We start from the raw sequence: 25,983 nt of genomic DNA on the forward strand, positions 1-25,983 counted from the left end.
AAGGACAAAATACCTCTGTGGTCTTGTAATTTGCTTGGCTCTTAGTTGCAAATTCACCATGTAGATTTGATCCTTTGTTGCCTTCTGGATTTGCCAGGGCACTCGACAGATGAATGCCTGTACAGATTGTTAAAGATGTGGAACCACATGTGGGTTTTTCTAACAGAGAGGGATCATCTCTGCTTTATCTGTATAAAGTGATTTTAGAATACTTCTTTCATAGATAAAATTAGGGCTTGCCCTAGATTTTGTTCCAAAGCTGAGGTCATGTCAAAGGGATACAAAGACATGACTTACTGTTTGAAATAGGGGACTGAAACTCCTTATTTCTACATCCCTTTCTAAGGCTGGCCTTTTCTGGTCAGAGTAAAAGGTGCCATATTGGTGATATATCAATTTAAACGTGTTAGGTAAATTCTGGGAAGCAATTTCCTACCCTGGTGCTCTTTCCCTGTCGAGTGAAGCAGAGAGGCTTCCCTTTTAAATTCCTTTAGCTTTTTATTGTATGAATTTGTAAATTATTTATTGCAAAATGAGACTCAGTGGTATCTTGAAAGAAAAATCTGTTAGTTATGCATGTTGGCAGCTCTCAGGAGAAGGCATTACTCCACTTTCCAGGCAGTCAACAGAGTAGATGGGAGAAGGAAAAGGTTATCAAAATGAGTGGAATGTGAAATAATATTACTGAACAGAGAGAACAGTGTTTTCCAAGTGCATGTGTTAAACTGGGTTCATCCATGTCAGACTGTGAATAATGCCCTTTCTTTGCTCCACTCTGCCCGTGTGACTGGGAGGCTCTTGCGTAACTCCCAGTGCAGAATGGGATATTGTTTCAACAGCACTGCTGCTCTCCCTGACTCACTCCAGGGGGACGCAGGAGCTGCTCAGCTCCAAATGAAGCAGTAGGATGACTTTACCCTCCTCTTTCTACTGCAGCACTTCTGATTTCTCTTGCCCCTTATGGCTTGGCTGCTGCACTCCTACTCCCAAAAGCTCCCAGAAATCCACCTGGCCAGGAGAACAGGCAGTTTGGCTGTGTCAGAGCTCTTCCCTTTGGCAGGACAAGGTGCTCCTCAAGCAGTGGGGCTGGTTGCCCTCGTTTCTTTGGCTTGAGATTGACACCTTAGCTGCTTCAGCTTGTACCTGCCAATATGAGCAGACACAGGAGCTATTTTTTGCATCACACATGATAGCGTGGATGGCATTAATGGAATTAAAATTATGCAGTGATCACAATGACACATGCAGTCAGAAGAGAATACAGTGCAGTTCCCTAATGCTAAACTGTGTGAGGCTCTAAAATGTTCACATCTCTTCATCCTTTCAAGTCATTGTAGCCTTTGACAACTGCAGCAGGAAATTCTGTGCCAGAGCTGCCATCTACCAGCACTTATCCCCTGCCCAAGGTATTACAGTGTGGGAGCATTAAGTAACCAGAATAGTGGCAGAGAAGCAGAATAAGGGTCACTTTCCTCCTTATTTCTCCAGGACTGCTTGGCAAAGGGCCTCAGGTGTGTGCTTAAAGGCAGGGCTGGATGTGGAGTTGGGCATCATGTACCAAGGTCCACATTTGATCTGTAGGACCAGGTACGTGAAGGGCACGTCCCTTCTCTGCCTCTTCTGTGACCAGGATGGGCTCCATCACCTTGCCAACCAGAAGCCTGGTAGCTGATCTTGGAGAGAGGAGTGTTTGGCTTCGTTTCCTCTCAGCTCCTTTTTTGGTAGTAGGAACATGGAGCAGAAGCTGTGTTCAGTCTCTGCAATGATCACAGTCTGCAGGAATAGAGGGAGAGTGGAGCAGGGCACCTGAACTCCCTTCCCTGTTTGCACTGAGCCTCTAAACCACCGGCAGCCAAAGTTTGCAGAGATGTTTGTGTCGCCACAAAATGCAGTGTAGCAAAGCCAGGGCAGGAAGCTCACTGTCTGTGAAAATATCCTTATAAACTAAATACATGCTGCAACATGCTGATGCTGCTTCCAGAAAGCCTTGTAGGTATCACTGAAAGCTTTATTTCATTTGGATCTCAGTGGGTTGTGTGCTTTAAAGCTCTTCTCTTTCAAAAACCACAGAGGAGCTGCTTCAATTTTTTGACCATTTGGGGAAATGGTCTCTGTCGCCAGCACGGAGCCACTGTACATATAAGGCAGAGCTCTATTGTTTCTGCCTTCTCTTCAGAGCTGCAATCACTAAAAAGCTGACATCTTTATGGGATAATGTGGTACCCAGTGGTGCCTTTGCAGACTTCTTGTATTAAAATTAAAAAATCAACTGGCTTTTCTAAGGGTTTCTTTTCAAGGTCGGCTTTTCAGAATCTGATTTTAAAGAGGAAGTGGCTGAGGCCAACCATGGGAAGGGTTTGCCTCTTGATCTGCTCAGCAGTTGTGGGGAGGAGAGTGATTTGAAGTACTTGGTGTCAGGCAGGATCTGTCCCTTGGCTGAAGAGGAACACAGTCATATGTTGACTTTAGGCAATAAGCTGAGATACTTAGGAACTTTAGATGTATTTGCCTTTGGTTTTGAAGTAGAAAAACTGAGGGAAATGGGAGTGATCTCAAGTTTACTGAAATCTCTAGGAGCTTTCCCCAGTGCTCAGCAACATTCATGTTATGTCTGCAATATCCAGGATGTTTTGGAGACCCAGAATAGCTTCAGATTTGCATAAAGCCTTAACATACAATATCACCATGATATTAGTTTTCTAGTCTCTAAATATAACTGTGGAGAGATACTGAGGGTTCATTTTCTCTTTTGTATTTGAGGGTTCATTTTCTCTTTTCTTGTGCCACGTTACCTGGGTGCTGAATTTCTGCACAAAGTACAGAGTCTGTCGCCCTCCTTATCCACAGAAGACACACTTAGCATGGCTTGGGGTAGCCATGAGCTGAATCGGGCAAAGTCTGACAGAACGTAGGTGTAGAAATCCTGCTAACTGGAAACTGAGTTTAGCTGATCTTCCTGTGTGCTCAGTGGTGCTGTCAGGTGGTAACTGCTTTTCCAGCCTCTGCTCTGCTGTGCTGTGGAACACAAATCCCTTCACTGGGAGCTTACACATCCTTACAGTGAGGGGTGTAATAGCTATTTTTGGGCTCTGGAAACATCTTAGGTGGGTGTTTCAGCAGTCGAGTCACAGCAGAGCCAGATGCAATCACCAACACTCCCCAGACTAACCTGGAGGAACATCTCCAACTCAGGGCTCTGCTGTTGCCACATCCCCTGAGGTTTTGTCACCAAAGTCTGTCAGCAGTAAACTTCACTATAACCCCAGGTTGTGGGTATCTGCCTTCTGCAGACTGTAACTACTTCATAGGCCTAATTTTTCAGGAGATGCCAAGTCATCTGCTCTGTGATGGTGCAACTCGTATCTTTTCCCTCTCCTGTCCACATCAAAGCACACACTGGCACAATGAGCGTACCAGCATTTTAGAAAATCTAGTGCTATGCAAAGGTGGTGTTGGAAGATTTACAGTGCTTGTGTTATTAATACTGCAATGAGTGGTTCCAGAGGCTTTGCTTTTCCTCTTCTTTGCTGCAAATTTATAGAGATACAGCAGCAGCATCAAGGTGAAATATGCAGGTGAGGTGTGCAAGGCCCAGTCCTCAGCATGGTGCAGGAGGGCCTGGCCTGTGCATTTTTTGTTGGAGAGTTTGATGCTGCAGAAGATTTTCCCTGTGTGGTGGTGAGTCTTTAGTATGTTGAGTAGGCAGCTGCTTCTCTTGCTCCACAGATGGAACAGGCTAAATTTCTGTCTCTTTGCTTGTGATGTGTGTCGGATTTCCCATCAATTCAAATGCTGGGTAATGTGATTTAATGTTATTTCTCTGGGTTATGAGACCCCAGTCTCCTTCCTGAACTGCTTCCTTCCTAAAGGATGATGCAGTGTGTGAACACAGGGAGTCCCTCAGGAGAGCAATTTGCATTTCTGGAAGAGTAAGCCTTGTTTACAACCTGCCATCCCTGATGCTCCATGCAGAGCAGCTGTTTCCCTTTTGGAATCATGACTAATTTAAGAGGGTCGATTTCTACTCAATAGAGAGTTAATGACTCCAGCAGGAGTGTCTGGGGAACTTAATAAATCTCCATATGTACCCTATACATACCCTGTGTTGGGTGATAAGAGATCGAAGAGCAGATCATGAGCCAGTTTTAGTGTAAGACAAGGAAATCCAGCTGAACCTAAATTTCCTCTTAGCAGTGCTCCTCTGCAGCAGTGCTCTACATGGCAATTTAACTGAGTTTTGTAACAATACAACTCTTTTGGGAGGTGATTGCTAAAGGGAAGGAAAGGGGGTATGAAGGGGAGGCTTAAGAACGTCTTCTGAATTAAGAATCAAATGCAGTTTGAATCACCAGAGCAATAGAACTGGTGTTCTAAGCTAATGCAAAGCAATTAGTTCATGCTGTACAGTTGGAAAGCTTCTTTATAGTCATCCTTTTTCTGTCAAAACATTGGAACAGATCTTTTCACCTGTGTGAGAAGTAAGGCCTGAGAATTTAGATAATTTAGTTTGTAAGCTGTTCAGTTTCAGTGAATCGTAGAATATCAGGTTGGAAGGGAATTGAAGGATGGTCTGGCCCAGTGTTCCTTGGCAAAAGCATAGTCTAGACAAGATGGCCCAGAACCCTTTCAGCTGAATTGTGTCCCATGTTGGGGATTCCACCATTTCCCTGGGGAAATAATTCCAATGGCTCATTGTTTTCACTGTGAAAAATTGTCCCCTGGTGTCCAGTTGGGATCTCCCCAGGGGTAACTTGTACCCAGTACCCCTTGTCTTTTCCATGTGACTTCTTGTACAATCTCCATCTTCTCTGTAGGCACCCTTTAAATACTGGAACACAGTGACAAGGTACCCTAAGCCTTCTTTTCTCAAGGCTGACCTAACCCAGGTGTCTCTCAGCCTTTCCTCACATGACAGCTTCCCTGTCTTGGATCATCTTTGTGGCCTTTCTGGACCTTTTCCAGTCTGTTCAGGTATTCTTTTTTGATAACTGGGGACCACTGAACACAATATTCCAGGCATGGCCTGACAAATGCTGAGTAGAGTGGGACAATTACTTTATCTCTGCTGGGAGAGCCCTTGTTGCTGCAGCTCAGCATCAGCATCACCCTGGTCACTCAGACAAATTCACCTCTCCAAGAGACAAAAGTCATGTATTTTGCTCATCAAGTCAGTCTTCAAGGCTACAAAATTCATACTGGTAACTTTTTCAACCCTGACTGTCCCTTCTGTGTTGGCTGTGTTTGTAAATTCTTTCTTGGAGAGAGAGGACTAGAACCATGCCCAGTATTCCAAGTATGAGCTAAGCAATCTATTACCCAGTCCTGAAATTTCCATTATTTATATTCAAGAAATAATTTCCATTATTTATATTCAATACCCAGATTTATACACAGCAGAGTTTAATTGCTTATGTAGTACAACTAAACAGAAATCATTTAAACATTGTCGGCCAGTGCTCCAAATACATCTTTTCTTGTTACCTCCTTGAGAGGGACCAATATATATCCCTCAACATATGTCACAAATCAGGTGAAGAAAATTCTTATAAAAAACTGTGTTGCCCTGTGCCCAGAGAAGGCTCACCTGGCAGCCAGTCAGGGCAGAGATGAGACTGTGAGCACCCCCTCCACACACACACACACACACACACACTTGCTGGTGAAGACAAGTACCTGGATGCCCACAAAAAATGCCCACCCAAGACGGGCCCACAAAGCCAAATTGGGGGAAAATTTTGGGGGCACATAAAAGCAACCAGCCACAACACCACGAGGTGGCCTTCTGTTTCTTTCCCCCTCTGTTTCTTCTCTCTCTCTCTCTGCTCCTTTTTCCTGTTCTTTCCCCCACCTTTTCTTTAATAGGAATACTTAGGTTTTTTTTTTGTTGTTGTTTGTTTGGTTTTTTTATTTTATTTCAATAAACTGTTTTCAGATGTAATATTAGCATGTTAGTGCTTGATTTTTCATCAGAAAAACCTATCAAAAGAATCCTTCCTGGCTTCCCCCTTTATAGTGGAATGGGACACTCCTCCATCCAATCCTCATAACCTTCCATCCACAGAGATTATCCTTCTTTTATAATGAATTAGACTTGCCAGATATCCTTGTGGAACTGCATATCTCCGAGCCATGTGGAAAACTCCTGCGTGTTTGCAGGGATTCATGGCTCAGTCATCCAGAGAATTTGGTTATTTAGTGTTCATGACATGGCAATGGCAGTGCAAGGAGACAAACTTTTGGATCTGAGGCACAGTTATTCCCTAGGGCCTTGGAGCAGTGTGCTGAGAGGTGCTGCTGTGCTGATCTTAATTAATTTAGTCCATCTCTGTTGTTAGAGCTTCAGCAGGACTGTGGTTTTTGGGGATATCTTTTGTTAATGTGAGTTTCTGAATTCTGGCAGAATTGTGTGCAGTGAGACTGCACTAGATAACAATTCCTGAGATGTGGTGAGGAAGATTTTCCATCCTCTGTCAGTGGTTTGCTCATTTCTGTATTCTACTCAGCCAAAGGATTTCAGGGATCCACAGAGTCTCAGATTTTTCCTCTACCTCTTCAAGTGTTAAAAGAAAGGGATTTTTCTTTTCGTTTCTTTCCCTGCTGTTGTTTTGCACCCACCATTCTACCCTTTTTTTTTTTTTGCTTTTGGGAAAGCAAATTTCAAATCCTTTCTCCGCTTGCCAGTTCAGAGAGACCCAAGTAGTTATTGTAAAACAGTAAACAGTGGAGCTTGATTTGGAGGCTGTATAAATCTGAGCCTGGAGCCCTGGCCGTGTTTTGAAGTCTGTGGCAGGATGCCCACTGTTATTAATGATCCTGCACACGCTGCCAGTGCTGCTGCTCCCAGGAGGCTCTGGGTGCCCTGGTGACGGTGCCCGGTGGTCGAAGAGCAGCCATGGAGGGAGGGCCAGAGCCTGGAGCTGAAAAATCTGAAAGCATTTCTGAAATTGGTGAAGTATTTCTCAGTCTGCCTTTATCATTAAGCTATTTTGAAGGGATTGGGTAGTTGAGTGGAGGGGGCAGGGGTGATTTTTTGGTGTTTGCATTTTAGTCTGATCTCAGATTTGCCAAAGACAGATCTGTTTTGGCAGGCAGTGGCCTGGCAGTGATGCATCTCACATGCTGTCTGAGTTTGAAAGAAAAGAGGGGGTGCAGAATGGGAGAAAAGAAAGAAGAAATAAAGTGACACCGAAGTTTTGACTGGAAACTCTGCCATTCTGGACAAGAGCAACTGCTGAGGAGTTGAACTGTTCCACTTAGTGTGGACCAGCTGAATAGCAGCCAAAGTTTTTTTCTGCCCTTTTCAGTTATTCGTATCACTCCCACTATAACAGCCCTGAGGAGCTGCATTTTTTGTCTGTGTAAACCCAGAAGACAGTGTGTCTATTGACCCTCTTGCTGTTTCTGGAATGTGTCTCAGAAAATTGTTCTCAGCAAAATATTCTCATTCTTTTCTGCATTGGAGACCAAAATGGCAGAAAGTGTACTTGGTTTTTAAAAATTTCTCCTATACTTCATCACAAGTTGCATTTCCTATCAAAGGAGGCTTGGGGGAGAAGGTGTATGTGACAATATAAATAAATGTATTTAGTTCTCTAAGAGCCTGCATGTAAAGTGTAGCAGTTTGCTAAAGTTTTCTTACACTTTCAGGGTTGACAGTGCCCATCATAAAGATGTCCATATTCCCTTTCTCTGTTCAATTTTCCTGTTCAAAGGCATAATGTATTAGGACTGATTTAATTCAGATCAATATATAAAGCTTTACTAGTGTTGCATGTTTGCAAGGATTATGGATAAGTTCCCTTGTCTGTAATTTTTTGGTCTCATTCCACTCTGCACTGATTGCAGAAGTTGCATCATATTGATAAACTGCAGGTGGTTTCAAGCAGGTGATAAGAAGGCTCAGACTGAATATGCCTCTCTAATACGAATTATTTCAAAGGTTTGCAGGGTTAACTTTCTTCTCATCTTTTGTTTTAAAGGGGAAAGAAATACCCCCATAAATATTTCAGTCAAGTTAGATTCAAGTGCATCAGTGTCCCACCCTGGCATCTCCTTTCTTGCATCTCTGAGCTCCTGGCAGAGTCATTTATCTGAACTAACTCGTTGTTATTTGAGAGTCAGGTGTTTTGCAACTCAGTTGTTAAGAAGAAAATCTGCAGGAAATGTAGTTAAAATCATCTTGAGGGAACAATGTTAGTGCTCTTCCTGCTACCTCGAGAGAGATGCCACAGTGTGTGTTGCCAGCTCATATGGCCATTGAATACAGTTTGTTTTTCACCTAAGGTGGGTGTGCTGCTGAGGCCTGATTTTTAAAAAACTATTTAAAGTACTGAAGAAAGCCACAGAAATCAGCACTTTGCAAGTTAATACCGCTCTGCAGTTAGCTACTGTTCTCCATCCTTCCCCATGCACCAGCAAGGCTGGCTAAAGGAAGGGAAAAGGATTGGCTTTGATTGTATTTAATGGCACTTCTGTATAGATGCTGAGAGAGAGGGTCACGTGTAATAAGCCTTACCTGCTGCCAGTGAGCTGTTACCTGGTTCAGTCTATCAGAGCTGCGCTCCTTTACCTCGAGTGTTCTCTCAGAGCTATAGAATCTCTCCCCTGTGCTCAGATCTGATTGCAGTGGCAGTGGGAACCCAAAGCTTACCTCTATGCTCCCTACAAAGTTGGTGGTGCTGCCGGTCCTGGGCTGTCATTCATTTTTGGGAGCACTTTTCTGGATGAGATGAGCATGGACAAATGTGACCTTTTGGTTGTGGTGCTGCCACATGAGTTCAGACAAGAGCTGCCTTGACAAAGCCAGACTTCGGGGAGGAAGCAATGCCTGTGTGCTCTGCACACATTTATTTTGGAGCAAAACACTGTTACAGAGGTATGTTTGGGGTGGGAGATGTGTGCAATCTGTGTCTCTTTTGCAGTGCCAGGCATTTTGGAAGCAAAATGCTGCTGTTCTCCCCACAAACCCTCTGGTGTATGTACCGTTTTTGCTTTTCTGTGGTGCTGAAAGGTGACCTCATCCTTTCTTCCTTTGAAGAGGGGATTTTTTGCTGCATTCAGAGTCCCTGGCCCTGACACCTCTTTACAACTGAGCAATCTGTCAGTCTGTAGAGGCAGATCGTGTTTCACATATGGGCTGGAAACTGAGCCCCTGCTCGCTCATCCCTGCCCAATTAAAGGAGAGGATGTGTTGACTGAAAGCTGCATCCCAGTATTGTTCTCCTATGTCTGAAGTCATCATCTGGTTTTCCAGACCCTAATTATTCCAAAGCCTTTCCTCCTGGAAATACTGTTCAGAGCAAATCTTTTAACATTAACTCTAAGAAGCCCCCAAAAAACCTTTCCTGAAGCTGTTTGCATGCACAAGTGAGCAGTAAAGAAGGCAAAACTTGATTTTCTGTAAAGCCTGGCTATAAATTACTCCTGAAATAGCTTCTGTGACTCCCTGCAGTTCTGGGCTACTGCATCCATTACTCTGAATGTGAAACTTAACATCATTGACTGGTTTTTATCATTCTGTGCTTCAACAGAGTTCAGGAGTCTCACTATAAAGTACAATTTTGTTAGTACTAGAAGTGATGATGTTAGAGGAAGTGACATATGAAATGAAGTAATAAAAAAAAAATCTAGATTAAAAAAAATATTTTATTTTAAGATCCAAATACCTCATTGGAAAGATATTTAAACAGTTTGAAGCTTGCCAAATATATTAAATGGCCAAGAGAAACAAAGCATCACTAGGGCTCTCATGCAAAAATGTCTGGTTTTGGAATGCACCCAGTTTTATTTACTCATCTGCTGCCCCCTCTTATTTGGGACCAGTTAAGATCATTTTGGAAATTGAGTGTCTACTCTTGTATACATTTAGCTCAGAGTTACTTTGTCATATCCAGCCAATAAGTTTGCTCATGAAAATGAACTCTGATGGCTTTAATGCTTGCTGGGTCTGCCTGGAAATGTGTAATAATGGATTTCTTGTTTTTCTTCTTTAACAATAGAGTCAAGGGACAAATTCCTGAGTTGCATTATTTTAAATTGTTTTTAAAAAAAGAAAGAGAGAGGCAGCTGTATGAGTGGGAGTGGGGCTGGTGTAAAGTCAGCTCAGACAATGGGTTGCTCTTAGGTAGATGAGGAGAATGGGCTTCACAAATGGATATTGATCTGCAGCAGCTGGGATGTGAGGAAGGGCTTGGGAGACGAGTGTGAACCACTCTTACAGCTGCCTGCCTTTCCATGGCTGACTTTGTTTTCCTGGTAAATTTGTGTTTGTGGCACAAGGATTTATTGTTTTCCACTCTTATTTAATGTAGCTGTATGTGAATGTGTGGATGGTGAAGTTTAATAAGCTTTATAGCACTTGGGCAGGGAAATGATTGATGTGGCTTCTTGGAATTCGATTGCAGGAGGTGAATTTTCTGGAGTTAGGCACTCATCCTTTGCAGGAGTTAGTGGACAGTTAAAACTCCTGGGAACAAACAAAGCTGAAAGTCTTTTATTGGATTCACTTATTTGGTTATAGTCACATTCTTCTCCATTTGATGCTACTGTTTCATCTCCTGTGATGCACTTAGTGCCCAGAATCTCCTCATTCTGCTCGAATTATTTCTGTAGAAAGAATGTTAAGGGGATCTGTGAAATACTTACAGTCGACTGCAGAAGCAATATCTGAATTGAGGTGAAATAAATTATTAGGTGAGATGTGCAAACTTGACAAATGTGGGGGAAGGGTACTTCTTTACAAATTGAGATTTGAAACCTCCTGGCAGAATTCGTTACCTTCCAGTTATGATTACAGAAACGTTGCATTATTTGGTATTCCATGGATTTATTGTCAGGAAACTATTGTCTGCTTGGAACAGTTCAAAGAATAGCCCCCCCTGTTCTGAGCTGGTTTTAATGGAAGCCCACTTAAAATGTGCTGAAATTCTTTGCTGTGTTATGTCCCCTGAAACGTGGATTTAAAAGCAGCATTTCTCTGCCTTGTCTTACAGAATTATTCAGAAATTGAGCAGCAGAGCTGCAACCAGGGAGGGGGAGCTTCAATGAGGGGAGCAGGACCGGGAGGGAAGGAGTAGGGAATGTAGGAAGGAAAGAGAAGAAAGAGCTGCTCTGTGAAGGCCAACGGCAAGGAAGGAAAAGGGATCTAAACCAGACAGATGGGAGAGGCAGTAAGGGAATCATATTGGGCAGTGAAACAGGTAACAGAAGGCCTTGGGAACAGAACTGTAAGGGGAGGAATCTGAAAACGTGAAAGGGTCACTTGGGGACAGATTATTCTAGGGAAAGAAGTGAGATTAATTGCCCAGTGCTCTGCTATGTTGGGTAGCAAAGCAAATCATCTGTGTGGGTAAAAATAGTAAGGGAGGCATCTCAGCTGCTGCTCAAGCTCCCCTTTCCTTGTGTGCTTCATGCCAGTGCTGTTTGAGGAGCGTGGAGAAAAGGGCTCTGCAGAGCACATGGAGTTAAGAGGTTTTGTCATTATTAAGTTGCTAAAATGAGACAAAGCTGTTGGGGTTTTTTCTCACTTCCCTTTCCCCAGAAAACCCTGCTTGCCAACAAGGAAGCAGCTCATTAGAGGAAAGCAGGTGGCATTTACCAGGGCATAAGGGGAGCAAGAAGTGTGTCCGTGAATGTACTGGGAAGGTGCCTGTCCAGTGAGCAGGTGGAGGGGCAAACTTGTTTTGGTGTTTGATGTGCAGTTCAAACAGAAGTTGTTCATGGAATGCAAAATGGTTCATGGAAATAGCACATTGTAACCCCAGAAAGGATCAGCAGCACTGTCCACCCAGCAGCTTAAATGTTTCACAAAATAGGAGTAAACCAAAAGCTGGTGTTCAGAGTCTCATATCCCAATGCTCCTAGTAAGAGGAGTACCACAATGCAATTGCTTTCCATGTAGCCTAAATTATAAATTTCCTTTGGTATTTCCTCAGGCAAGACAGCAAGCCCAGCTGAGACATCAGATGGCAGAAGACAGCAAAGCTGAATATTCTTCCACCTTACAGAAGTTCAACAGTGAGCAGCATGAGCATTACTACACACACATACCAAACATCTTCCAGGTAAGGGTTGCTGGCAGGGCTCTAGAGTAACCCATAATCCTGTGACAAGAACAGATTGCACATCACGTCAATTCCATGACCCTGGCTTTTAATTTTTGGTGATTTTTTTTTTTGGTCATTCTTAGAAAATTTTACATGCAATCTGCCACCCTGAGAGGTGGTAGGATAAATTATCCCTTTTTCTTAAATTAGATAAAAAGGGATCAATAATACACAAGAAAGGTGACGTTGAACTGTCGTGACAGATGAGGACAGTCTCTGGAGTCCTCACAATCTTTCTCTGTTCAGCTCCTGTGTCCGTGCAGCTGGGGATGAGGGAGAGCATCACTGGCATTGTCAGGGCAGGAGGCAGCTGGGCATTGTTGAATCTGTAAAGTCCCACAGCCCTTTATAACCTGTGTTCAAATCAGGCTGCACAGATGTTTAAATGCAAACCACAATGATTCTGCAGCAGTGAATCCAAAAGGTTTTAAGCAAGCTGCTAATTGTGTCTTAGGGTGCCTAAGGACAGACTGCAGAGGAAGAATAAAAAAGCCATCGGATTCATTCTGAGTGAAGATCTGAGTTTGTGCTTGAATGAATGAATTGAGGTTAATGTAGTAGAACAGAACTTCTAAATGACTGTTCCACTGCAGTGGGTCATAAGCATCAGAAGTGGAAAATACCACCTTTTCAAGGGAGGAAATGTCACATGCTTGTCATCAGATGAGAAGTAGCTGATATTTGCGTGGCAAACACGCACTTTGTGGCCCACTGCTGAAACTTGTGAGCTAAATGGACATCTCCTCTTTTGCCTCATGGTATTTCAAACCAATGCCTTGAGATAAACTGTTCCTGGAATCAAGTAAATACTGGAGCTGATGAGCACTCTGATCTGTAGGTGACCATGTTAAAGCCCTTTCCCCTATCAGTGCACCAGTGAGCTCCAGGGCTTTTTTTAGATGTTGAAATAAGCTGTTTTGTAAAGAATTGATGTTGCTTGTGGATCAGTCAAGGCAAAGGGGATTTTTGAGTTGACTGCTCCTGCAGTCCAGTGTGAATCAGGCTGCTCCTGTTCATGCCCATCTGTATCCTGCTTTAATTTGTCACAATAGAATTATGCCACATTCAGTTTCCCTCCGTGGTAAAGGAGAGGCCCCTGAAAGACATGCTGGAGATGCTGGAACTGAATCCACTGAGCAGTGAGGAGCATGTGTTGGGAAGCTGTGGTGTGAACAACACGGGATGTTTTTATTGTACATGAATACATCAATACATGGTGCATTGTGAACAAGACATGATGTACAGGACTCCCTGAAAACCAAAAATCACCTTCTAGGAAAAAGAAGGGGACACATGAAGATCTTTGCTTGGATTCTACAGTGGAATGAAAACAAGATTGTTCAGGACATGTACAGAAAATGAAAGAATTTTTTTCAGAAATTCTTTTAAAAGCCTTAGGAACAATCCTCAGAAAAGTCTAAAGCTGGGAGTTTGACAAATCAGCATTTTTTAACATAAAAAGTTAATTGAAAAAAATCCAGTAAGAGTAAAAGAGATTACTTTTAAAATGACATTTTGATGTTTGAGGGAACAGTATCACTTGGTGCCTTCCTGAGAACAACTGTCCTAGTTTGTTCTTAAAAATATATTTAATCCCTAAGTTTTAAAGTAGTTGATGTAAGCTGGAGAGGAAAATAGGGTGAAGCTGTGAAGTTAATCTTGATGTTTGACCTGAATGAAATGTAATATTTTAGAAAATACAGGAGATGGAGGAAAGGAGGATCGTGAGGATAGGTGAATCCATGAAAACATTTGCAGAAGTCGACCGCCAAGTGATCCCTATCATTGGGAAGTGTCTGGATGAGATAACAAAGGCTGCAGAAGCAGTGGATCACAAGAATGTAAGTGTTGCATTGTTGGTTGTCATATTTAGTATTGGTCTCAAATTTATGGAGACCCAAATCCTGGGTCCAGGCTGCAGCACAAGTGCTCTGCAGTCACGGAACGAAACCAAAGAACAGCTTCTTGCCCCAAGCTGCTTTGTCTGAGGCAGGATGTGCTCAGATTATTTCCCAAATCTACTTAACACCCAAAAATGCCTTTCCTGCCACACTTTTAAATCTTTGTTGTTTGCTTGTTTTTAAGGAATATTCTCTCATTTTGTTAGGATAATTACTTTTTGAAATACTGCTATTTAAAAGCAGGCATCTGCATAGAGTAAGGTGATGTTAGGCATAATTTCGGATACTTAATCACCAATTCTTATAAAAGTGCTTTCTGTGTCTCATAGGCAGAAAACTGAATGTTTCAGAAATGTCTTCATTCCAGTTAACTTTATAATAATGAAAATATTTAAAGTATTGGCTACATGAACTGTTGCAAAATCTTTCTGTAAAATATTTCTTTGCAGGTTTGAGGTTTGCTGGCAATCTGTAAATGAGGAAATCTTGATTTCTGAACATCATTTTCCTTCATAAGATGCAAAGAAGCCTCTCTGATAGAAAGGCTAATAAAGATTTCAGTTGAGCTTCCTGATGTACAGTGACCACAAGGGCAGAAGTGTTTTCTATTTGGTTTGCAGAATGATCTGCTCCCTTCCTACATGAAGCCTCTGCTCTTCCAGCCTTTCTCATGGATCATGTTAGTGCTTCAAATGCTGACAGCATGTGTCTTGCTGCCTGTTTGAATTTCCCATACATGTTTTTCACTGGAATCTTTTCTGAGCTGTTCAGTGCCCAGAGCTATGAACTGGCAGCATAAGCCCGAGGCTGAAGTTTTGAAATGAATCCTCTCCTCTCTGTTCAGCAATTGCTCTCACAGAGAGCAGCATAGGAAACTCAGGAATCTGAAAATCACTCTCTGAGTGGGAAAAGGGGGAATTGGGGCACAGATTCCCATGTTTGAATAACATACCCTGCTTGAGGTACAGCTTTTGGTGCTGCGTGATGAAACCATGCTGGGGAGATTCACATCTCAGCCTACACTCTGCCCCAGCCTTCTTAGCAAAACACAGTGAAACTTAAGCTGGGTGTTTGAATCAGGGTGAATTTTATATTCTTACACACAAATAAGTCCAATTGATGGCTCATACAGAAGTGTGACATTGGAAAATGATGACTTTGAGCATTGACAACTGAATTTACCAGGACCTCCTGTAAACACTGTGCTGACAAAAATGTATTTAACTAAAATAGTTATGTCTGAGCAGCTACAAAGGGTTTAGTGTGTTCTGTCTGGAAACAGTTATGTTCATAAGGACTTCTTTTTTCTAAATATCAGCAAGGATTTTTTTCATCTCTGCAGCAGTAATTTCCAATTTTGTTGGTTCTAATGAAAGTGCTGGATTAGCTACTAAATGTGCAACTGTGTAAATAGGATTGCTTTATGCCCTCACTGCACTGCATAGCATTCCTGTTAATACCAATAGAAACTGCCTGGATTTAGCAGAGAGTACTGGTTAGCTGTTACCGTGTTTCTAAGGCAGTTTTAAATAGGTTTTTTTCCATTTCCCCTTTCTAACCACTTGAACAACACAAAGGTCGTGTTGCAAGTGTGAGCTGTGGTGGCTGCCAGGTGAACCTGTGCAGAACCTGACTCAGAGGGCTCTAGCAGCAGATAAAACGAATTTGTTATGGGCTTGGAGTTCCTGTTATGACATTATCCCTGTGATATATGGAGCATGCTGGTTATTTTTAGCTCCATTGTAGTGGAAAGATGTTTGGAATAAATGGATGGAACGCTGTAAAATTCAGAGGGGAAAAAGTGAAAAGCTCATGCATAGGATAAAATACCAGTGGAGTATTTACTATAACTTGGTGGAATCTCTTAGAATCAGAGAATGGTTTGGGTGGGAAGGGACCTTAAAGGCCACCCAGTTCCACCCCTTGCCATGGGCAGGGACAGCTTCCGCTGTTCCAGGTTGCTCCAAGCCCCATCCAGCCTGGCCTGGAGCACTTCCAAGGATGGGGCATCCACAGACTCCAGACTCTTGTAAATAGTCTCTCTCCATCTTTCCTGGAGGTTCCTTTTAGGTACTTTTAGGAAGGCAGCAGTTGAGTCACCCCAAAGCCTTCTATTTTCCAGGCGGAACAATCCCAATTCTCTCAGCCTTTCTCACTCTTTCCGCCTCTTCTCTAATCCTTCTTCATCTTGCTTTCATGTCTATCATTAAAAATATCTTCAAGTTTAGATCTCAGGAAGTTCTAATGTCAAACAAGGATGGGATAATGGAAAGAGTTGTTCTACCTCCCTAACTCGTGGAGGAATTTCATGGTGCCACCTCATAGACTGAGGATCTTAAATCCATGTGGAGCTTTTCCTGTATCTGAGTTTTGCTCAGTTGACCCTGCCCTCTGGGTATGTTTCTATCGCACTAGAATTCTCCTGAATGGCATTTTACCTACAGCCATTCACAGAACCTTCAAAGCAACAAGTTCTTTTTATGTAACAGGGCAGTGATGATCTTCTCTAGACAATAATAAGGTATTTGTGTGCCAAGGCACAGTTTCTCCAGTGATCTTAGAATACAGCTATTAGAGTATAACATAAAAATCTCTCTTCCCAAGAAAACAAGTAGATAAGAAGTCTATTAGGATATTTTTTTCCTGAGTCCATTAGATTTAAAGGCATTTGGCAAGCTGAGGTCTGAATTTGATCCTATGTATAATTAATTTTGTTTGTAGACTTGAGTAGGAAAAATGCTATGGATTGGTTTTGCTTTGATTGGCTTGTTTTTTTTTTTTTCTTTTCCCCCTGTCCAAAACAAAAGAGCAAAGCCATTGTACAGAATCTGCAGCCAGTTTGTGGCTGACTTGGATCCCTCCTAGCAGTGGCAAAAGGGAATGTGGGTTCAGTGGCTCCCACACCAGGGCGCCAGGCTGGTGTGACCTTGGACTGCTCAGATGTTGAGTAAAGCTCATAAAACATTTACAGCCATTTACTCTCACTAAATTCACAACCAACTTGGCAACTTGTGGCAGAGTGATCACACAAGAGCTCTGTTATATCGGAGTATTTATTGGGATTTTCCTCTGATTTGCTAACAGCTGTGTCCCAGCAAATCTGTACCTTAAATCTTTATGAGTCACTTACTGAAGTGTGATTTGCTTTTCTAGTCAGTAAAGTTCATAAACTCTTACTCCTCTTCAGCAGAAGGTAGAGAGACTTGTATTGATCCTGAGCTCTGGAAGGGCGTTCATTCCCAGGAATGAGCCTGGTCACCCTCAGGGTTGGTCCCACATAGACAAACTTTCTTGTTCTGCCTTAATGTGCCACCAGTTTGATGACAAACCTCACCTGAGATGTTGACACTTGTGTTGCATCTGTCCCATTCCAGGATTCCCAGATGGTAATAGAAGCCTTTAAGTCAGGGTTCGAGCCTCCGGGAGACATCGACTTTGAGGATTTCACACAGCCCATGAAGAGGACGGTGTCTGAATCCAGCCTTTCCAACTCCAGAGGGGATGGGAAGTCAGAGCCCAAGTTTGGTAGCAAATCCAAGGGCAAGTTATGGCCATTCATCAAGAAAAATAAGGTACTGATTTGCAAACTTGAGCTTGGTGCTAGTATGTGTTTCGTCAATAACCTATGTCTTGTCTAGTGATCTTGGCAAGTTCAGTTTTTTAAAGAGAATTTTAGATTTAGAAAGTTAATAACTGATGTCTTAATATGGTGTTTTGTTGTAGTCTTTGGTTACTTAAGTTTCTTTATATGTTTAATTTTTTTTCTTGTATAATTTCATTAATTATGTTGCAGTTTTTAAATTAATTTAACTTAAGTTGTCACGTCTCTGCCATGGTCCATTTCTGTTCCTAACTCAGAGAAGGAGTTGTAAACCACTTACCTAGTGCCATGTGTGCCAACTAACATTGTTACCTGTGGGAAGCTTCAATGTGGCATTACTGTTTTGACACTCCTCAAACTCTCCTTGGCTTTCCATTTGCGTTGTCTTTCCAGTCTGTGCACTGGGGTCAGCAGGTGGGGGGCTGGGAGCAGGGAATTGCTGGGATTCACTCTGAAGCACAACTAATGGAGCAAAACTAACTGAGCAGTTGACTTTTTAAAGGACCATATTAACTTAATTATCCATTAAACCTTTTTCATTCCACTGTCATACTCTACACCATAATGCATGGCAGCATTTATCTGGGGTTACCAGGACGTGTCAGAGGGACTGGACTCAATCAGGTTGCAGTAACACTGATGAAAGCCCAGAACAGCTTTGTTTTTTTGATGTCACTCTTGCTCTGACCCTTTACCAAACCACTTAAATTTGAGTTTAAAAAAAATCCCCCATTCACAAGGTCATTCCTGTAGTGCTGGTGTGACAGAGGACTCGCTGTCTGGTGCTTACATCAGTGTAGCCAGAGTAAAAACACAATCAGGACTAACTCCTAAGCAAATTCATAGAACAATTTGTACAAGTGAAGTGTGATGCACATTGCTGAGGTATGATTTGGAAGCAGGAAGGAATGTGGTTTGTTGTTTTCCAGATAATAGAAACGCTACTGGGCACTAAGGTACCTTCCTTATCTGATCCATTTAAATTCAGGTATTTGAAAGCTCTATCCATATGCATTATTCCGAGCTGTCCACAGAGCAGAGCAGGGCAATTTATGGGGATAGTGCTGCATGGAAGAGTCTGCATGAGCTTCCTTCAAAATACTTTTGTGTTACTCTTCTGTTGCATCACTTACTAAAACTTTCATTTATCACAACTCTTCATTTAACACGACTCTTAACTACTGCTTTTTCCCCTCTTTTGAACCATGGCCTTTAATATTTAATTATTTAATTGTTTTTTTCTCTGGATTTCAAATATTGGTTTTGATGCTTATTTTCGTTTTGTGTTTTATCTTTTTATTTTGGTTTTTATTCTGTCACTTCTCCATCTCTTATACGTAGCTTATGTCCCTTTTAACATCCCCCCATCAGCCCCCTCCTCCTCCCCCTGCCTCTGCCTCACCCTCTGCTGTTCCCAACGGCCCCCAGTCTCCCAAGCAGCAAAAGGAACCCCTCTCCCATCGCTTCAACGAGTTCATGACCTCCAAACCCAAAATCCACTGCTTCAGGAGCCTAAAGCGCGGGGTAAGTTCTCCTCTGGATACCTCTCTCTCTCTCTCTCTTTCTTTTCTTTCTTGCGCTTTTATTGCACGTTCTGTTATGTAAAAACTTTTGTTTTGTGAACGGTTCCATTGTGTTTTATCATAACATGCAGACAAATCCAGGGGTTCCCAACCTATAAAGCCATTCGTAGTCAAAACCCCCACAACAAAACCACAAAAATACAGTTGCTGATGGAAATTACCCATCTGGGTGTCTTGGGGGAGGAGCGATTGGACAAAATACGGAAGGAGGAGCTCAACATTGGGTAATGCTCATGTAGAAGTCAAAGTCATTAGTTTTTCTCTCTGCAGGGTGGGTTTAGCTCAATGTCTGTGTCAGAAGGAGAAGAGTAAATTAGGAGGGATTCCAGAAAATAATTGTTGTGATTTCAACTGGTGAAAGTTCAGGCATTTCCCTGGAATGATGTGACATTTTTGCTGGAGCAGTGGAAACTTTTCTTCTGGTCACTGGGCCTCAGCTCGTGGTTCAGGTGCTGCAGTGTTAGTTTTTGTAGTAACTCTGAGTCTTGGATAAGAAGCTGGTGAGGTGAGAAAGGTAAACTGATTCTGGGTGATAATAAAGTCATTTCCATGGTCCATGTGTGCACAGTTTAAAATTATATTCTGTGTGCAAGAGCTTTGTCAGTGCACTATGCAAGCTCCAAATGACAGAGGAGAGGTTCTGAGGGAGCAGGATTTGGGATTCCCCTGCCAGCAGCTGCAGTGCCGTGTGTTAATGCTGGTTTAAGCACTGTATGGTGGAAAGATGCTGAAAGCCTCCATGGCTGATTTGGGGATTCACCTGGGTTTAGGTCACACCGGACCAACACTTTGTGACACATCCACACTGTTCCAAGTCCTTGTCTCCTTTGCTGCTGATAAAGAAGGAAATTTGGCCTGAGTTTTTCCACATCAGCTGCTGTTCCTGTTGCTGATAGCAGCTGTGGTTATATTCATATACCAAAGCTGAAGGGTTTGTGTTGAATTAAATCCTCTCATTGGTGGTCTTCATAAGCAGTAAATAAAATGTCAGGTCCCTGAGATAAAATTTTCCATTTTTCAAACAAAAATAGAACTTTATCTTCCCAGAAACTCACACATGGCATGGTTGTACTGAAAATTTGCTGGCACAGCATGGCTTTGCCTCCTAGGTGAAGGTCCTTAGAATTATTTTCTCCTGTAAAAATTACAGGATGGAGACAAAAGTGTTCAGTATTTTAAATATTTTTTAGAGCAGACAGTAACAGTGAGGAAGTGACTACTTTAAAAAGCCCAAATTCTGCTCCAGGCACTCATTTAGGACAGAGGACTGGAGATGTATAAAAGCAGAGATGATTTCCTTGGGGAACTTCAGTGGCTGGTTACAAAGAACTGAGAACAGTGCTGTAAACAATGCACTGTCTCGTCTGGTTACAGACAGGACAGTTAAAAATAAAGATGTTTCAAACAGTTTCAGTTCTTTGCTAGGAAATTGCCATTTAATGAGACACTCAGAACCCAAAAATCCCATTTCTTCCCATCCCTGTTTCATTGGGGAAGTGGGAAGTTTCTAAGCTGTCCAAAGGCAGGTACTGTACGTGTCCCTCCTTTCCTTTGTTGCAGTTTGGCTCAGAACAGCTTTTCTCAGTGGTTTTTCTGGGAGGAGACAGACTTTCAATTCTGCTTGTGCAGCAGCAGAGCTGAGGATGTGCTGGGTGGTAGCACCACTCCAGGGGTGGCAACTGGAGTCCTCCTTGTCCTGGGCAGTGCTGGATCACTTTGGGGTGGAGGCACTGCTGGAGGTCAGGAGGAGTGTTGCAATCTAATGCTCCATAGTGCCATTCAGAGTACAGAATGTTGAAAATAGTGTTGAATATTTCCTTAAAAATACTGGTTTGTAGTTCCATGGGCACTTCACCAGTTTGTATTTCAAATGTACAAATTCCTATTGAGTGATTACTTGGCCATATAAGCAATTATAACTAATTGCTTTTAATGTTTCCTGAAGGAAGACCATTATTTTATGTATTAACTATCTAAGAAATCCAAGCACACCTTAAGAATTCTGCAAGAAATTGTTTTAAGTGCTTTGTGTGAAAGGCAAAGTAATGAGAACAATGTCCTTATAGTCTTCTCTGGAATCCCTCAAATTTCTGCTGGCACATTCATTTAGAATGTGCAAGGAAGGGCTATTGCTAAATCTTCATTTAAACCTTTCACTGTGTTCTTTTTCTATTTCATTTCCTTCCCCTGTCAGCTACCAGGATGTTTGTATGTAAATACTTTTCCTGCCTGACTCATCCTGTGTATTTGGAGTCCAGTGTTCAGATCATCATCTCTTATCCCAGAGGATGAATTCAGGCCCCCTGGATCACCCAGAGCTATGGAGGAGGAGGAGAGGCTGCAAACCTCTGACAGCTTGCTCTGTCTCATTTGAAGACTTGTCAAATTCACATTTTATAGGTCCTTGGTGATTTGTATTTTACAAATGATCAGACTAAGAGATCATCAAAGGCCATATGACCTTCAAAAATAAAATCATTCTAACCAGGCAAAAAGGAAATCAAGAACTACCCACAAATCCTTTTAATTTTTCAGGTGAAAAAGGAGTGGTTGGTATTTGTTTCAGTTGATAGGACCCCTGTTATATTAGGTACAGCTAGACAATACTGTTAATTCAGCTTTAACCTTATTAAGTTTAGTAAGATTTCCTTTATTCAGTTCTTTTCCATTCCCCTTTAAAATCCAAAAAGATCTTAATTTTTCTCAGGAGCATGAGCATTAATGTCAGGAATAGTGGATTGTGATGTTACCAGAGGAATGAGGAGGATGTAGGATAGAACTCTCCTCTGCACAGAAGAACATTGGATCTGTACAACTTTCTGGAAGGTCATGCAGGGACCAGCAGGGCAGCGCAGTGTAACAGGAGTTTGGATCATTTCACTTGCTCTGAATTGTCTCTGCACTGCTGGGTTTGTTCCTTGGCAGAATTCCACTCCAGACACCTTCAGTGAAGGTGCCCACAAGGCTCTTTAAGTCTCATTTTAGACTATTCAGCCAAATTGCTGAGCAGGTGCTTCCTGGATTTCTTGATAATCTCAGCTCTCAAATCCTACAAAGCCAGGGAAAGAAGTTTGCTTCAGAAAAAATGGGATCACACTCCTTTTTTGCACTGTCTTAAGGAATAAGGAAAAGTAGCTATTTGACATGAGCAAGTCCTAAGACCATAGTGGGATAAATTCCAGCAGCAGGAATTGCACATTGTAACTGATCCTTGAAACATAACACATGAATGGATTCCCATACAACTCCTCCATGAAATCTGTGAAATCAGAACGTGGCTGGAGAGGCAGTGTGTTTTAGCAATTTCCTTTAAAAATTTTGGTTTAGCATCTTGTGTTGCATTTGGCAAAATCACTCGTGACTGTTAAAACAAATTATATAATTAGCTATGATATATCCTGTGCCCAGTCTGGTTTTAATTTTGCTTCCAAACCAAAAATCCAATGAATCTTGTTTTCATGGAAGGAAGCAGATGCCTGAACAATTCACAACAGATGCAAGGTTAATGTGGAGGCACCGATACCAGTATCAGTGGTCACTGCCAATATGAAATCCTAGTCTGTTTAAAAAAAATTAAATATTTAGGTGCTGACTCTTGTCAGTGTCTATGGTTTTCTAATCACATTTTTGTATTGTCTCAAAGCTTTTTTCTTCTAACCCCAGCAGCAGAAATGTCCATTGTAGAGAATACCATAAAACTGTTAGAGCACTTGTTATGGATCAGAACTAGGAGAAGGGGAAAAAACTCTCATACATTTTTTTTTGAGTGTTTTTTCTAGTAGCTGCTTAAAAAGATACTATAAAATTAGTGTAACACTTCATCTCTTTAGGGAAGTTAAAGCCAGAAGAGCACAAAGAATGAGGAACCAGTTACATAACTTATAATTTCATTTATGCTTGCTCTGCTTTTTCTAATTCCATTTTGAGGACAAAAGAAACTCAGTATTCTGCTGGTTGATACTAATTTTGTGTTCTTTTGTTTCATTGCTGTAGCAGCAGTAACATCAGCACCTTTTTTTGAAGGGCAATCCTCCAAACTAACAACATCCAGGGGTAGAACTTACACCTTTGAGTGACTCCGTGTGCGCAGTGTGGACTTGGTTTTCCTCCCTTGCCCCGGAGCCCGGGAAGTGACTGAGCAGGGAGGATGGTGTGGGAGCTGGGGCAGACATTACTGCCAGTATCCAAGTTCCTTAAAGCACATGGAGGAAATTTTGTGGTTTCCTTTTTAGTGGAAGTTGTTGACTCCATTACAATGTGATTTTATTTCCATTGCACCCGTTGCTGTCGTCCCTCCCCGCCTGTCTCCTCTGACGCTCTGTGCACTCCTGTCCCTCGACACCGAGCTCTGAATCTGCCCCACTGATCAGTACTTTGTTGTTCTGTGAGCATGCAGAGACAGCAAACAAACCACCCCCTCTCCAACCTGCTCTGTCCCCTGCCCTGGGAACACTTGTTGTTCTAACGTAAGTGTCTCTCTCTGTGCCGAGACCGGGACTTTTCGGCGGGTGGGGTCACTAAAGCCATGGTTTGTTCTAGCACTGAGAGAGATGGTTTCTGACCTTGGTATTTAAACAAGCATTTAAAAATACCAGATCTTCTGATCTCTCTGAGCATGCTGAACTCTTAATATTCACCTGGTTCCCAGGAGACTCCCAGTCTGCACTTTGAGGGTAGTTAAACACCAAGCTATCTTTTGCTATAGAAGCAGTGAACACAGAGGTGCTGCGCTCGTCCCCGGTGTAACCAATGTGTGTTTTCTCTTGCTGACTCACCAGCAGACACAGTCTTTGTATATTCACAAAGAACTCATGAAGAGGACTTTAGGGACACCCACGTGTGCCATTGAGGCTAGGGAATATGTTGTAAGTCTGAGTATGGTGTGATCAGCCCATACCGTTGCTACACAGTCGCTAACCCCACTTACAACGCCGTCCCGAGTGTGCTGTGGGAATGTGCTTTGGCAAAGAGCCAAGGAAAATTTGGTGGGAGGCAAGTGGCAGCTTATGGTGTGATGTGCAGGAAAGATAATGTCTGCTAGTCCTGGAAATGCTGAAATTGGCACAATTAAAGTAGCTGGACCTGTGAAATTCAAAGTGTTGCAAACAGGTTCTGCGCATTTATTCTAAATTATTTAATGAATGCAGTCTTGAGCATCATGAGCAACCCCTGATGGACAGGAATTCTGTGCCTTGGTTGTGGAGCACTCCCTAGAGCCTCTGGAAGCTTCTTTGAACTGTCTGTAATGATAGTTCATGGAGTCAAGATACATGACCTCTAAATCTGGTATTTGGATAAAGCAGAGCATGGGGAGATTGTTACAGGGCCACTAAAAATAAAAAAAAGAAAGAAAATTATCTCTTGGTTGTATGGAAGTCCAGTGATTTATTTCAACCCTGTTTTCTGTAAGTGAGGTTAGTGGCCGTGACTGTCCAATAACACATGGACCTGCTGGCTTTCATGCTCTCTCATGTGTTATTGAAGCTTGTGGCTCTTAGACTCTTCATTTTTTCCCTGCAAGACTAAGCTAGGCTTGGTTTAAATTGACAGCTTGAAACGCATTTGCTCATTTCAAGGAGATGTAACTTATTTATCATTCGGGAGGAAAATGCCTTTGTTCTCCCAGGAGCTGTGAGCAAGTTTCTAGCTGTGAAAACCCAACAGAATGGGCAAAAGTAGTTATGTAGTGTTTAAAGCAGATTTATTTTCAATCTGCTTATATTTGTTTATAGAAACTGAATCACTGTAACGTAAAATTACCAATAAATTTCAGAAATGGAAAACTGTGAATATTACTTATTTCAGCATTTCATTGTTTCCAGCCTATGAACTGCTTTATTTATACTGGTTATAACAATCCCTGATGTACTATTTGGAAATGCTATTAATAAGATCTCTATTTTTGTCATACTTAACAGCATAAGAATTGGGCATACAGTGTCTGTAATCCCTTTCAAATTGCTGAATTTGCAGCAAAAGAATAGCCTTGATGCAGATGATTCTCCGCAGTATTTAGTGCCTTTAGAGTGAGTAGTGTTTAGCCACTAGCGCATGTAGCATACATTTGTGCCTTTTTAGAGTGCTTCATAGGTAAATATTTATTCTGCACCATGAGTCTTGTCTGTATCTATGTACAAGAATCTCAGTTTGTGCTGATCATGTCTATGCTAAAGTTCACAGGAGTGCTAAAGCAATGATGCAAACACAAGCTGCCTATGCTGAATTTCTTCAGACCATTCTTTCTCCTTCTATGATTACTCTCTCCAGTGGATTGGTTTTGTTTGCTTTATTTTTTTAATGGCCTCTTCAGCTCAGAGAGTGAATTTCTTCATGGCACTGTGATTATTATCATGTGTTTGTTCCCTAATGGACTGGACTGCAGAGGGAAGTGTCACTGCTGCCTTGTCACTGAATGATCAGTTCACATGCAGCAATTCACTATTATTTCAAGACCATTTATTTTCCTTGAATGGCTGGCATGTGTTGCTGTACAAATCCTGGTAAATAATGGGAATTGTTATTTGGGAAAAAAAATGTATTTCTTAAATCAGCTGCCCACAAGAAGTGTGGAGCCTTTATTTTAAATCCAATCCTAATGAACTCTGTTTTTGCTAAAAATGGAGCATCTGTTTGAGAGCACCATTCCCAGGAGCTGTTGGTAGTGACAGAGAACTTGAATGAAAAAGGGTTCCCAAGTCTGGCAGCACAAATCCTTGCCTGGAGAGAGGCATTTTCCAGCTTTTACATTTCAGCTGTTGTTAACACAGAGTGTGTGCTTTTATGCACCTCAAGTT

The 25,983-nt window shown here is 42.1% G+C and overlaps 1 protein-coding gene across 1 annotated transcript in view; it reads left to right on the top strand.

The window, feature by feature from the left end:
* Nucleotides 1-25,983, top strand: part of FNBP1 (formin binding protein 1) — a 67,337-nt gene that overhangs the window by 28,425 nt on the left and 12,929 nt on the right. Inside the window, 4 exon segments of the mRNA XM_032131081.1 lie at nucleotides 11,934-12,062; nucleotides 13,799-13,945; nucleotides 17,380-17,577; nucleotides 18,948-19,130. Of these exon segments, the coding sequence (XP_031986972.1) occupies nucleotides 11,934-12,062; nucleotides 13,799-13,945; nucleotides 17,380-17,577; nucleotides 18,948-19,130 (657 nt within the window).

The sequence above is a fragment of the Corvus moneduloides genome, chromosome 21 (genome assembly GCF_009650955.1).
Source record: "Corvus moneduloides isolate bCorMon1 chromosome 21, bCorMon1.pri, whole genome shotgun sequence".
Classification (NCBI taxonomy): Eukaryota; Metazoa; Chordata; class Aves; order Passeriformes; family Corvidae; genus Corvus; species Corvus moneduloides.